The following is a 15,800-nucleotide window of genomic DNA, read 5'->3' on the forward strand; positions in this document are numbered from 1 at the left end:
TGCCCACTGTGCTACACAAATCTTCTTCTCTCAGATATGTTTTTCTGGATGATTTTTATATCTGAAATGCTGTGGATACCAGAATGTGTCCTCATTCTTGTTTCCTTTCACAAATGAGATTTGAATACTGAAAAGAAAAATGCAAACTGAGTCAAGAGTCTTTCCTATTTATTTAATTGTGGTCCATCTTGATGTAATTTAAAAAGTGTGCTCATCACAGTCAAAGAGGTAAAAGCAAATCATGTAGACATCTTTGAGCTAAATTTTAATGAGAAAAATATTTCATCTGCATGGAAGGGGGAAAAAGCTGTGCTTTTGCACAGACAGAATCATTAGCAACACAGAAGATCATTTTAGTGTAACTAATGTGACTGCAGGGAAGTTATGCCAGTTTTCGTTAACTATGAATTCTCTCTCTTTTTTTGTAAATGATTATTTCTGCAGCCTATTGTGACAAATTAGGGAAGTTATGTATTTGGTACTTGAAAAATTGTGAATACTCAAACTCTCTGTTTGGTTGTTTAGCAAGTTGGATGTAGCCCCTCCCATGCCACCTAAGTACTGTGTAAATGCCCTGGGAAGGGCATTTATTGTCTGGTAGTGACTGCACAGAGTTGGGAATTTCCAAAGCCTAAATTTGAATCCTTGCACTAGCTTTTCCTCTCTGAGGGCTTTGAAACATTCTTTCTTTGTTTCCACTTCCGTATGTGAAAAATGATAGTCTTCCTCATCCTTCTGATGCTGATGAGGGTTTCAAAGAGATGTCTTCTCAAAAACTGCTGCTCATCACTTATCTTCATCATTCTAGATCTTCTCACCACAGGACTGAACTGACAATCATGTCCTTCTAGTTCCTGCCTGTATGCCATGTTCTCACTCACTTTTACCAAAATTTCATATGAAACACAAAAATTATTAGGATAATGTCTATGAGTATCCTAAATATTTTTGCCTCATGTTTACTTATCTTCTATTTCATGAACATATATACTATTAAATCAGTATACTTCTAATGTGTAGGAAGTGATTCCTGCTCAGGTTCTGAGACAGACTTGGTGCTGACTGAAGCAATGATAAGATGCCCATTGCTTGCAATGGGCTTTATATGACATGGCATCCAATATTTGGCACTTAATTTCCACACAACTGTCCCTTGAGAAAGGGTGAAGTTGCACCAGGTGGCTTTTGTGATAGCTCCTTAAGGCCAAGACTAATCTTTATCTTTTGTACTTTCATTTCGGGCTTTCCCTGGGCTACTAAGACACCTTGGCAATGAGTGTGACTCTCCTGTTAGGAGTTATCAGGTTCTATCATATACAGCAGGTGCTATGAAGACCCTTACAGCCCTTACCCATTTTAGGATTATAAGCATTTTCTTGGGCTCTTTCAGTTGTTTTCTTTTTCTCCAGTTATTTGAGTAAGGGATCTAGAGGAGCCAAGAGTATCAACGTATCAGGAGAGCTCCAAGTAGCAAAGGTGCTTTTCCAGACTTGCACATAGCATGGTCTAGTCTTGGCCATTGAGAGCTGAACTGGCGCCATAGCTAACCTGCCCTGCCTTTTGCCTAAGGGCTTTGTGAGCAGAAGAATAACTTCACTGGTAGGCATTCAGCCAGCAGTCAGAAATGACCTTGTATTAACCTGATGGTGTGACTATATAAGCAGATTCCCTCTTGCTGGGAAACAGCACAGACAATTGTACTTTGGAGACCTTGGAGGGTCAGTTGTAATCTCCAGGCTATTTCACAGAGCCCATGAACAGTCTGCATGACCCCTTCTTCCCTGGAGAGGTTTATAAGACTACAGAACCATTTACTGTGACATTCTGAAAAGGAAAAGCTAGTACTTTACTTTGAAAATAAAACTGGGACTTACTCTGACATTAAAGGATCCCAGTTATTGGGGTTAGATCACCATGTCCACAAAGCCGGCTTTGCTTTCCATGGAAACATAAAGATGAGCTGGGTGACTCAGGAGGCTGAATACGCCTTTTATCTATGTAGCTATTTATCTATTTATTTATTTTTAATAGTGGTGCTAACAGTAAACAAGCAGGCCTGGTCATAATATCACTGAAGTGGAGAGGAGCTAATAAAGCATTTAAGCTGAAGTTGTATCTGGATTTAGGTGGTATGAGCTACATCGTTGGTGGCTTCCTCTCCTCCCACCTCCTTCATTCTTTATGGTTTGATGGGGGAGGCAGGAAACCTGTCATGGTCACACAACATGAGTCCAGTGCTCATGAGCATGTGGAAGTATGATGCTTGCAATGGGGTTGTCATATGATGAGATTCTGAGAGGAAATTCTGGAAGAAATTTCTGTCTGTTTGTTAAAGGGCATGCATTTAGACTTGGTGTGATTGTTATGTTCTGGAACTGACTTAACTGTACTCATTTATAGGGGTATATACTACTATGAGTATAAATCATGACATGAGAGGGCTACAACTAATAGCTAAAATCCAGCCCAAATTAAATGAACTTTGAATCTCATTTGATTAAGCCAGTATACAAACCTAAGATAACTTCATGCAAGCAAGTGGCCTTATTCTGGATTCACTAACATTACTAAGGCCAAAATCTGATATACATTAGCTACTACTTATGTGAATAGCTGGCACTAACTGTACATTTGACTGTGTAGTATAACTGTATATCTGAACACCTAACTGTATAGCCTAAATATTCCATTAAATATTTTTCCTATATTTAAAATATTTTTCTATATATGCAATCAACAGAAAGGTCTAATCATTTGGTGAATGAAAAATACTGAGTGTCTGATGTTCTCACTTAATGGTTTAAACTCTCTAATCATATAGCGTATCATTTCTCATTGTTTTTTAGTAAATTAAGTGCTGTTTGTGTCAGGGACCCATAATGGATTGGATTAATACGATGACCTCTAAACGGGGCTATCCTTGAAGTCGGCTCAGACATTTTAAAAGGGCAGAATGCAACCGCTCAGCACAGCAATCTGGCATGAATGAAAGGCATTGTGGAAACTGTAGCAGATCATAATTCTGTTTTACTTCCTATATTATAGTAAATTTTAAGAAACTATTTTTAGTGCTTTAGGAATACTATACATTGTGAATTTTGAGTAGTCTACCATGAAGACTGATTTTGCTCGTGTCCCTTGGCAGTTTTCCCATGTGACAGAAGAGTTTAAATATAGTAAAATTGTCTAGTTGACACTTTACTGAGGTATTGGAGAAACAGGAGAACAATGCTGTGATTAGATTTGATTCAAATATTTTCTCACTTACTTATTGCAAACTTTTAGAATTTGTTAAATTTAAAAAATGCTATTGTCTAAAGTTCCTACCTATTTTTTTTCCAAGTGGATTCTGTAAAGATTGATTAGGTGTTTTCTTGTATTTGGGGTATAATGAGGTTTATTACCATTATCTCTTTATATTATGATCATGAAAATTTTGATTTGTATTCATAAAATTATTTTGAGCAAGTTTATTGTGATAAGTTTCAATGCATGCAATAGAAAAATAATCCCTATTAAAGTTTATCTTTTTCTTTACATACTCATTATCTTATATTTAATAAAGAAGAAAGACAAAACATTGTGGTTCAGAAGGGAAGCAAATGCACTTCAGGAAATTGCAACAGATTCACCAGTGTCTGTTTTGTATTGTATTGCCAGAGGAGGGAATGATGCAGCCTTTCTGGCTGGTGAGATTAGCGTTTCAGCCTAAATTGAAATGTAATAGCTACTTTAGTAATATGCTTTTACACCATTAAACCTTGATTAATCCAAGAATAGACTGTATTTTACTCCATCTACTTTAGATGAAGACAACCCTTATGAAGTCAGAAGGGATACATGAGTATAAAAGTAATAAAACCAGGTCACATCCAAGCTCATAGCTAAAAGTTTATTGGTGCAAAGGGAATTCCTGGTTTTCAGTGTGTTTGAAGCAAACCTTAAAAAACTAATCTGCATGCAGTAGCAGCTTTACTTATTGTGGGTTGTAAATAAAATATCAAGAACATTAATGAGATTTAAAACAAGGCACAAGAAGTACAAAGAATAAACAGTCTTCAATTCGTGTCTTAGCTTCAAAGAGCAATAACGATAATGAGCAAGTTCTGTGAATATCTGTACAGCCAAGGGAGCAATATTGATATAGCACTGAGAGAAAAGCTTTTAAAACTGCTAATCTACTATCTTTCTCAATGAGTTTAAAAAAAAAAAGGCTAGTGGATCAAAATTACCATAAGATCAACTTCCTGTTTGTATCAGAATTCATTATTACCTATAAGCACTGCTGTTATTTGATCATATTCAATAATAGGAAGGACAACATTGCATTACACAAAAATGGAAGGGCATCTAACAGGGGAGTGCTGCAGTGGGAGTAAGATCCTCAAATAAGTTATGACTGTGGAAGGAAGGAGCTGGCTGGTGGTAGAATAAAAGAAAGGAAAAACAGACCTGGGGAAGAGGAAAAGCATCAGCATGAAAGGTTATCTGGTATTCTAGTATTTCCCTGGTTGACATTCCATATATTTTTAAACTTGCAGAAAAATGAGAATATCTTAATTCATTGTTACTGACATATATTAGTATCTCTGGCTACAGAAATTGGTACTATGCCAATTATGCTGTTGATAACTACTTTGAATACTAAGGAGCTGCTTTAGTTGCTAGCTATAATCAGTGTTGCCTTTCTAAGAACAAAGAATAGCAGAGGTCTTTCTTCCATACCCATTTGTATATGCTTAGAGTAGGCTAGCTACAGCTAGAGTAAGATCCTTCTTTTTCTTCTGAAGTAACACCAGTATAAAAATGTTTGAGAAACTGATTGACTTTCTCAGAAATGGYGTATGTTTTAAGAGTTGGCTCAAGTGCTAACTCTTCACCAGTAGATTTGCAGAAATTTGGCAGGGAAAATACCTGTTTGAGGATGCTGCTCCCCGTGCAGCACTTCTCCCTGTTGGATGCCCTCTCTTGCTTTAGTGTTCCCAATGGGACGGCTTCCTGCAGGGGACTGCTTGGCAGCTTCACTCCTATATCTCCTTTTTTCATTTCATCACTGCACTTTTATCATCCTGACTGTTCTCTCCCCCTCCTTGACGTTTGACTCTGTCACCTGTTCCTCAGTCACAGTCTGTGGTTAGCACAGCTGTCACCTGGGAGACTCTTGCCACTTTAGCCACATATTAATTGTGTGGTCTTGGCCAGATCTCTGAAGGATAGTCCCCACGCAAGCAGCAGCAAAAGTATTTTGACAGGCTGAAATGCTCTGTTATGAAATATTATGAAAATTGCACAGTGCACTGTCAATGGCTCAGTCCTATGAAATATGTTGATTTAGGTAAAACTGCATTTTTTAGCAGACCACCAATCTAAAAAAACATTTTGGTTTGTTCTTTGTTGTGGTGACACAGCCTTCTTAAACGATAATGGGCAAGAGTGTATTTTGAGACCTCCTTTCCTCCCTTTGTACGTGTGCTCGAGGCCTATTTGAATTGATAATTTAAGATAATTGTCTCTCTTTGTTCTCACAGTAGGAAAGCGGGAATGGAAGAACAGTGCTCACAGCTGCAGGTGACAAAACATACATAAACATATTTCAGTAAAAAAAAAAACAAACAAGTTTCAGCATGAAGGGGCTAACTGATACACACTAAGAAGTTTGTCTTAGTACTTTAGTATTAAATCTCACAGCTCTTTAAGCTTAATTTCAGCATGTTTCTTTACATCATTGCTGAAACACTACTTCCTCTCTAACCTAGCAACTAATGCAATTGTTTAATCTTATGCTGTGTGGTTACTCAGTAGTCCTTGACCATGCTGTTTTCTGAATTTGTGAAGTACAATTAGAGCACGCAGAGAAGTGGCAGATGTTTGCATCTATAAGGTAATGAAATGCAGAGCACATTTGTGTTTCTAGGTATTTCACTAATCCCAAAAGCCAACAATTGGCCAAATTCAGCCAAGTGCAGCTTGTAGTAAGCAGTTGAGACGTCCAGGGATGAAGGTTTCTGATGAAAACGTGGTAACAGTTATACAGCAAGTATGAGCTGATTGTAAATGGAGCACAGATTTAGATTTAGACTGGATTTAGACTGTTGTAGTAGCACATCGTGCATGCTTTTAAAATGCCATGGGTCTGTAAAAGTCATCATTAAAAAGTATATAGAGGCAATGTAAGGGCACTGGTGGCAACAAAAAAACACCAGTGGAAGAAATGATAAAGTTGCCCTTTCCTAACCCTTCACCCAATTTAATTTATACAATCCACCATGGACTCAGCTTTAAGCCTGTATTAAAGCCCCAGATTCAGCTCTGGAATAAATTGAATTCCATAGGAGTTATGTCCATTCACAAAGACCGAGTTTGTTCCCTTAGAATAATGATGTGGCTTTCCTCTGATAATTTTACTACTTGAATACCAAGTTACAGTCCAGTGACACTTGTTCAATGTTCCTACCTCACTCAATGTAAAACTGGCACCTCCAAGTGATCCTCAGCTCTTGCTGGTTTGGCATATGATTCCAAGCTTTCAAAAATAAGACTGCCTTCAAAGCGTTGCCTGGATCATTTCCCAGCCCTATAGTGTTCCCTAGCAGATGGCTAAGTCCATCTTCACTACATTCAGCAGCAAATTCATTCCTATACCCAGAAATGAAGCTAGCAGAATTGTAACTGCTCTGTGCATAGACTGCTGAGATGCTGACGTCAAAAGGAGTCTACACAGCCATAAGGCTCTGCCTGTATGAGTCAGAGATGAGAATGAGGGCTTAACAAACAGCATGCAATCAACAACACCAACATCCTTTCAGAGTCAATCTTTTTGGCTGGTTTAGCTTTGGATGGTTTAATTTAATTGTGGGGCTTTTTTGTTTCCCGTCCCCCCCCCCCACTCAGCCAAGCCCATTACCTCCTACATTCTTCCTACTTTGGCTTAAAAATTTATGGGTTCAGTTTGCATATCTGCTCTACCTAAAATGGCTGGCTGCATCCAGTCCCTTTTTGCCTATTCAAGGTTTTACTTGTTTTCATTTCATCCTTTTTCTCCTTCACTTGGCAAATCGTTTTTGGAAAGCATATACTTGAGGGTATGTTTGCTTATTTTATGTACATGACAGAGCACTTCTCTAATTTTTGAACATTTTCTTGCTCAGTGATCCTATAGAAGATAACTTCTTCTGATATTTTATATTTCCCTGCTAGTTTGGTTTCTGGAACAATTTTCAAGAGCATTAATATGAAAATGACAGGGGCAAACCCTGTAGGTCTTTTCACCTTTGGTACCCTGCAGTAAGAGAACCTCCTGCACTACTACTTTGGCCTGGCTAGCATTAATACCCTTACAGTAATCAGTGTGACTTGCTACATAAAAGGCTGCCATCCTGAGAGAGGTAAGGAATAAAGGCAGGTCTAATTCTGCCTTCACTTACTGTGGTGTAAATCTGTACTCCATTCAGTCAGTGGATTTATTGAATATAAATTAGATGCATTGGAAACCATAATGTAACCCATTCATGTCTGTTAGAAACATGTTTGAATAGACCTCTTGAGAGTTAACCCAAGTAAGAGCCAAACTGATAACAGTACACTTTGGTCACCCTGGGTAAAATTCACCCTAGTGCCAGAGATATCACAGGTCCTAACTAACTGGTCCTCTGTATTACTCAAAATACAACTTAAACAACTCTTAAGTGATACACACATCTTCAGTGGGACCGCTTTGTAAAGCAACAAGTCTAATCTATGAAATAATGTTGAGAGAGTTTCCAGTCATTGATGATAACCCTGGTTTGGAAGGCTGCCCTCCACGCAGACATTTTCATTCTCAGTGCTGTTTTGGTGAGGTTTGCTCAGAGCAGGCCTTGTGGACTTTAGACAGCACTGGGAGCATTCAGCCTCCAGATCTGTCCCCCAAGCTTTGCAGCATGGTGCAGTCTGACATCCCAGCAAGCCTCTCCAGTCTCCCCTCTGCAGACAGGTTCATGGAGAGGGAGGTGAGAATTACCCCCACAGCTTCCAGAACCGAACACAGCCTTGTTCTGTGTGCTCAGATGGCCCCTGTGTCCTGCCTGCCTCCCAGGTCTGTGGGACGTTCTCATCACAGCCTTTCCTTCACATGTCTTCCTTCTCTAATGTCCTGTTGATCTGCAACCTGAATATCTTGGACAGTCACTGTTCCTTASTATCTCCAGTGCTAAAAACCTTTTACTAAATGTTCTCTTTCTGTTTTTTTGAATTTTGGTTTTTTGTTTTTTTACTTTTCCTATAAATGCCTCTCTAAAGGCATATCAGTGTTTCACTGTTCAAATCTAATCTGAAAACCTTTACATGTTTCCTGTTCCTTACTCTGCTAACTGTGTAGCCTTCATAAGCAAGCCAATATAAACATGCCTCCAACTACCTTTTTTCCCTCTGTGCACCTTTACATCACACACTCATCCCAGACACTCCCTTTCATAAGATCAGTAGTAACCTTTCCTTACCATTTATCTTGGACCTCATGTTTTGCTGAAAACTTATATCTCCATTAGGAGCCTTACTTTATCTCTCTCCTTTCTACTTACATCTTCCATGAATTCTCCCTAGTCTTCCAGGCAGCAGTAATTCCTACACCCATCCATAGATCATGTATTATCAATTTTCTTGTCTTTGTTATGATTGGCTTGCACCATCTTTCAAGCAGGAAACTATCAACATCTGAATATAAAGCATGCATAAATACATTGGATGYATCATATGCATTTTTCTTTCTAATTAGCCGTGAAAAGAACTTCTGCAGGAATGTCTTTTTCCACAGGAAGTTCTTCTGCATTTTGTTGCAATGATATATTTGTTGAAGTTCATTTTCAAGACAACCTGCTGTTGGAGCTGTTAGAATTTGGCTATAATGTTTTCTGTAACTCATATTCATTGCATCTTATGAAGCCATATGTAAAACATGGGCTTCTCTTTTGCAAGCTGTACCGCATGTTCACTGAGGCTGTGCATAATTTACATCTACCTCTTAAGCAAATCTAAGCAAGTGCTCAGGATAACTTTACAGAAGTGTTGAGAAACAGAGTTTGGTGGCTGTATGAAGATTTCCAGTTTAGATGAAAAATAATCCCAATATATGGCAACGGGAAGACAAATTAAATCAATTGTACTGAAGAAATAATGCAGTTTGAACATCTTTTTTTTTCCCCTCCTTTTTAACAGTGAAAACTTTGGAGTCAATAAGAAAATCCTGTGAATTTAGACTTATCTTGTTTATTTTAGTGTAAAACTTAACTTATAATTGTCTCCTACTTTTTTACAAAATTACAAAACATGAAACCAACATAGGATTTGATAATTCTGCAGTGCTCAACAAACATATTTTGTCTTCTTCTAACTAGCCATTCAATTCCACTGTTCAGTAATGGTCTTGAACACTTATAAGCCTTACAGATACTTTCAAATTTAAGCTTTACGTATTTTTCACCTTAGCATTTTTTCAAATAACTGTATTTTCCTTATTAGCAGTTGGTATAAGAATGAGTTTAGATTTCATCTGCAGAGATATGGCTGACTTAAGTATTCTTTTCTCAATAAACCATACCATTCCAGGTCATTGTATCAGCAACAGCAGTATGACAGTGGCTCTGATTCTCATTTGGATAGCAGCTTTCTTCTGGTCAGTAGCTCCATTACTTGGCTGGGGCAGTTATACAGGTAACAGATATTTTTCAGTTGTATTTATTTGGCAATTCTCTACTTAACTGAACAAAGATATTTACCTTTCTTTCTTGCTGAAAGCCAGACTGATTATCAGTGGAACTGAGAAAATCATTCATCGTGCATGACTTATGTCCAGAGCGTTGTCTGCTTTATCATCAACTATAAGGATACTTTTTGAAGYAGAGACTTGGACCAAAAGTGTATTACCTATAAATAAAAGGGGCCAGAAATATTTGGCATGGTTAAGCAGTGAGGTAAAGGAACTATCAAAAGACATCCTTCAAAAACTGTCAAAATTAGGAAGCAAGAAAAGAACACAAGTTCCGGCAAGTTAAGCATAAAACTATAATAAGACATGCCAAAAAAGATTTTGTGGAAAAGTTTGTTGAAAGTATGAACACTAACATAGCAGCAGAAGAAAAAGATGCCAGAAAGTCTGTCAGTACAAGAAATGATTAGGGTGTAAAATAAGGCCATAGCAAAAAAAAGTAGGGGAAAAAAAGGGAAAAAAGGTAGATTGTGAACACTGAGGTAATTCAATAGCTAAGGGAGATTCCCACACTAGAAAATTTCTTCTTAAGGTTGGAGAAATTGTTTAAAATTAAGTTTGTAGAACAGATCAATAAAGCAAACATTAACAAATCTCTAGGAACAAATGGTAATTGTACAGGAGTTCTAATAACTGAAATCATCCAACTGAAATTATTCAACAGTTATCTGCCTATATCCTATAGGCATCAATTACTTGACCTGTGATGTTCAACGTATTCATGAAATATCAGATGAGAGGTGATGGGCAAAAATGAAGTGACAGACTTACTAAGGATACAGGATTATTTTGGACAAATTTTCATTTCGTAGTAAGAGTAGAGACAGACTGCAAGGACCTGCAGAAGGATTGCAGAAAGCTGAGCTGCTGGGCAACAGCAAGTCAGACAGAATTCAGAGCTGAGACATGCAAAGTAATACAGGAAAAAACAACCTTTCCTTTGGTGCATCTAAAATAGCTATTAACAGTTAGAAAAGAGAATGTGGAGCCATGTCAGCCTGCATGTACTGGTAAATGTCATGTATCAGGCTATGAAAACATAAGCATGTTGCTCAGAGTGGGACAAATAGGCAGAGAAAATACAAAGTACTCTCAGAAAACGAATAGAAATCATAAAGCCTAGATTTCCAGGTTGTGTGAGATTGAAAAGAGGCTGCAAAACAGCAGGAAAAAAAGGGTTCTACCCATGAGAGCGTATTATGGGGAAAAAGGATGGGGAGAAGGGGGCTAATAATCAGCAAAATCCAAGATCTAGGGTTACGGTTAGTAAAAGGGAAACCCTAGAGCTGCAGCTGGCATGGGGCTGACAGGGCTGCAAAGCAATCATGTGGGCTGCAAAAAGATGTCTCTAAGGAGAGCTTGTTCATGAAGACCAAGACTGGGGGTCTGGGGGGTAAGGCTCAGCAGAGGCCTGGGGTTAGAGTTAGGAAAAGAAGTTAGCTCAGAGCTGAAAATGGCATGGGGCTGAAAATGGTATGCAAATAACAGTGTCTGCATCATCAATATTTCTCCCTGGAGAGCATGTTCATGGAAACTATGGGTGGGGATGTGGAAGCTGAGGCTCAGCAAAGGCCAAGACCCAGCCCTGGGTTAGGAAAAAGCCCAGAGGTGCAGCTGACGTGGGGCAGAAAAGGGTCTGCAATATAACAGTGAGGACTGTGAATAGTTTTCTATCCTGAGAGCTTGTTCATCGGTCCATGGTTGGGGGTCTGGGATCCAAGGCCAAGCAGAGACCAAAACCTAGTGTTAGGATTAGGGTTAGGAGAAGGACACAGCCCAGAGCTTCAGCTGGCATGGGGTTGAAAAGGAACTACAAAACAACAGTGAGAACATCAAAAAAGATTTCTCCCCAGAGAGTTTGTTCCTGGAGACCATGGCAGGGGGCCTGGGGGCTAAGGCTCAGCTGAGTCTGAAGCCTACGGTTAGGAGAAGGAGAATGCCTAGAGCTGCAGCTGGTGTGGGGCTGAAATAGGGCTGCAAAACAACAAGTGCCGCAAAAATATTTTTCTACAAAGAGCTTGTTCATGGGGGGCCATTGTTGGGGGCTAAGGCTCAGTGGAGGATGGGACTTAGAGAAGGAGAAAGCCTGTAACTCCAGCTTTCATGGTGATGAAAAGGGTCTATGCCATGACAGTGGATATTAGGAAAGATTTCTCCCTGGAGAGCTTGTTCATGGGGCCATTGCTAGGCTTTTAGGATATTTTGGCAGTCAAAGTATACATCATTTAAATAAGTGTCTTTGAGAAGTCATGAAACCTAACAAGGTCTGTTAGATACAGCAATGTAAATATATCCTCTGACTTATTAAATACATAAGCTGTACCCTTGAAAGGTGCATGTGAGAAAAGCATCCATTTGTATAATTGTTCTCTCTTATACCTTTCCCAAACCAATCCATTACCAGGATATTAGGCTCAATGGATCTTTAGTTTTAGCCAGGATGACTGTTCTAACTTTGTTGGTTTTTTTGTCCTCTACATATGTCATTAAACTTACAGGGTTTGGGCTTCTCATTCTCAATGTATCTTCTGGCAATCTGTGTTTTCATAGTACATGAATCCTCATTACCCCTTCATTTCTAGAAAGATTTCTGACATCCACTATTGGCCCTAAGCACAGTCCCAGAGCCAGGGATGTTTCAGGCACCTCTGCGCTATCAGGGCATCCAAGTGGCCCACGAATCTGCTTGTACGTTGGGTTCAGCACCCTGACAGTGGTCCTCAAGACCGCTTCTGTGAGCACTTTCCCTTACCGAGAATTGCAGCCCTTTCCATTCCCAGGCTCATTCCAGATGCATTTCTTGATACCAAAGAGGGCAACCATGGCTGGGAGCCCAGCAATGCCAAGTCCTGCAGCAGTCAGCAGAGTGGGACACATTCCACCAGACCACAGTAACTTATGTCTTGCTGCATGTGAAGTGTCAGTTCTGCACTGTAGCTGCGGCGGTCCCTAGGAGCCCATTCAGTTTTGTAAATGCCATTTGTCAGTGTCCCTGGGAAAGGTGGGGGAACGTATTTCAGAATTCTGGTTCACCAAATTTGCGGAATTTTCTTTTCTTGTTGCATGGAAGCTGATTTCTTTTTTCAGTCAAAAGTTCTCACAAACCAGAAATCTGGTTTTAAGTCAGATATTATGATTACCTTTTGGATAATACTTTGGGATCTATGGATGAAAAAGGCAGCAAAGGAGGCAAAAATCTATTTCTATTACTCAACACACCTAGACAGAAGCACCTAAAGCTTTTGGTATTAAAACTACTGAGCTCTTTTTGATTAGACCCATAAAAGAGATTTTCGTCTTTTGCCCCTTTAATTCATTCCATCTAAACCTCAGATTACCTGTAGGGAATTAGGGGATTTTTTTTTTTTTTTCCAGAATTATCACTGGATGTCAGGGAGAGCTCTGCCATTAAATCACACAGGCTTCACCTGTTCTGTATTTCCAGGACCTGTTAATACTTGATTAGGTAATTTTGGTTCATGCTTCACGTATTTATAATGCAGTTTGCTGCCACCGCTGATCAGAAAAAACAGCCTGTTCCACTTAAAACAACAATTTAAAATCTACAGAAAATTCATAAAGTTATCTAACTCAAGATTTTGATATCAGGACACATTAGCAAGCGCATCAAACCATCTAAAGAGGTCAAATGTTATTCATAAAAGTATTTAAGTAGAGACTGCACCTTACTCTCACTGTTTTTCCCTTAGGTGCCTGATCAGCTAGGGTCCTTTTGTAAATCTCATTAGTTGCAGATCTTGCAATCCACCCAACTCTTTTTTTTTTTTTTTTTTTTTAAGAGCTTGCAGCTCCTTTGTAATTGTAGAATTGCACACTTTCTATTTAAGAGAATGCCTCATATCTAAGTATTTATGTTTCATCTTCCCATAATCTTTATTGTTAACTGAATCAACTTACTTTCATGTCCCTTTTACTACAGTAAAATTTTCATTGCCTTTTGGCTTCTATTTTAAAAGAAACCTTAATATTTTTATTTCCTACTTTGCAACATAAGTAGAGACTTTTTACATTCTTTGGCATATTGCCTCTTTATGATTGCTTTTTACAGTGCTCATCTTAGGAAGTTACTATGTGGAAGATGACATCAAATAAGAGAAGATAATGCTCAAGAATATCAAACCTACCAAATGAATACTCATTTTTATAATAAAGTATCACAATTTCCTGTTCTAAAACAACAGTTTGTTCATTAGCAATTTGCACTAGAAATCTAAACTGAACAGAATGATAATCTTCATTAATGCTTGTTGTTGTCTAAGTGTCTTGAAAATTTCTTTACGTAGAATATTATGTCACAGCTCAAAATCAGCAAGATCACTCTATTCTTTACTTTCTAAAAGAAGAAAACCACACTATTTAAACTGATAAAATGAACACACAAAAGCAGACAAATGGTCTAAAAATGCTAACCAAATTACTTTTGATTTCCAGATCGCATGTACGGAACATGTGAGATAGACTGGGAAAAAGCCAACTTCTCTGCAATCTACAAATCCTACATTGTCTCCATTTTTATCTGCTGCTTTTTCCTACCTGTAATTGTCATGGTTTTCTCATATGTGTCAATTATCAGTACTGTCAAATTAAGCCATGTGCTAACAGGCCCAGGTTCCTATCCAACGGATAGAGAGAGGAGAATGGAGCGAGATGTCACAAGGGTAAGTTTGGGTTTCACATTGGTGGATTTTGCCTTAAAATTAGTCTCAACTAGAATGGAAGACAACAAAACAAATCAGTCATGTTTCATATCTCTACAATCTACAGTGACAAAGTTTGATCTCAGAATAACACGAAGATTTTTTAACACCCACCCCCCCCACCCCGTAGGCTAATATTTGGTGCTACATCACAAGTGAAAAATAAGCTAAATATTACTGGAGTGTACTGTACAGCACAAAAAGAAAATCTTGGTTTGGCATATTCTTTTTTCTTTCAGAAGCTATATTACTTCTGAGCATACATACAAGTTACAGTGGAGCTTTCAATTACTTACCATTGGCTTAAGTCTGCCCTAAACCTTCCGAATTCACAAAAACATACAAAGGATTGTAGTGATTTTCCATTAGTTAAGGCACTGCTTAAGCATAACACCGTGCTAACCTAAGATATATAGCTTCTTGGTCTTCCTGGCTTGATCCAAGCAATCCTTTGCCTGTCTGTAACTCTCCTGTGAGCCATTGCTTCAGGACAACCTGAATGCTTCCCTTCCAGCCAATTGTTCAAGCTACTGTTCACTGTATATCACTTCTCTGGTGAAGTCTTCTCTGTAAGGCTTCCAGAAGAGACTTAAAGCTATTTTTCTTCTGTCTTTTAGGTTTCTATTGTCATTTGCATAGCCTTCATTATTGCATGGTCACCGTATGCTGTCACCTCTATATGGTCTGCCTGTGGTGACTCTGTGCCCAATCTTACCAGCATCCTTGCCAGCTTATTTGCTAAATCTGCCAGCTTCTACAATCCCATTATCTACTTTGGAATGAGCTCCAAATTTCAGAGGGACATTTTCATCTTGTTSCATTGTGCCAAAGAGGTCAAGGACCCTGCAAAGTTCAAACATTTCAAAAACCTTAAGCAAAAACAAGAGCCTTCTCAGAAAGAAGTATGCAGAAGAAAGGCATCCTGCATCAAGCCCTGATTCTGGTGTTGGAAGTCCAGCCAACACCCCACCTCCAGCAAGCAGGGAAGTGTATTTTGATGTCCTTGATACACCATCTAATAACCCTGATATTGAATGTGATAGACTAAGTTCTGTGGCCACTTAACACATGCACCACTCTGTGTTCAGAAAGACCCTTCAGATCACTGCTGAGCGATTTCCTCATCTCCAGTCCACCAGTTTCTTGCTGTAGCACTGATGACTACGCAGCTCAAGCAAATCAGATGATAAAGCGATACTTTCCTTCAATGTAGGGTACAAAATGCTATGAAGCACATTACAACGGCATGCAGCACACCCAGTGCCAGAAACATTTTATTTTCACATGCAAGACTATAGGAAGAAAATAAAAACTTATTTGTGAAGAAAAGACATTAGCTA

At 38.7% G+C, this 15,800-nt stretch overlaps 1 protein-coding gene across 1 annotated transcript in view; it reads left to right on the forward strand.

Moving 5' to 3' along the window:
• LOC112973403 (opsin-5-like) overlaps positions 1-15,580 on the forward strand; it is a 33,554-nt gene extending 17,974 nt beyond the window's left edge. The window contains 5 exon segments of the mRNA XM_026081260.1: positions 7,286-7,385; positions 9,583-9,687; positions 14,195-14,421; positions 15,078-15,370; positions 15,372-15,580. Coding sequence (XP_025937045.1) covers positions 7,286-7,385; positions 9,583-9,687; positions 14,195-14,421; positions 15,078-15,370; positions 15,372-15,525 — 879 coding nt within the window. The 3' untranslated portion in view covers positions 15,526-15,580.
• Positions 15,581-15,800: the final 220 nt, after the last annotated feature.

The sequence above is a fragment of the Apteryx rowi genome, unplaced genomic scaffold (genome assembly GCF_003343035.1).
Source record: "Apteryx rowi isolate R43461 unplaced genomic scaffold, aptRow1 scaffold_54, whole genome shotgun sequence".
Classification (NCBI taxonomy): Eukaryota; Metazoa; Chordata; class Aves; order Apterygiformes; family Apterygidae; genus Apteryx; species Apteryx rowi.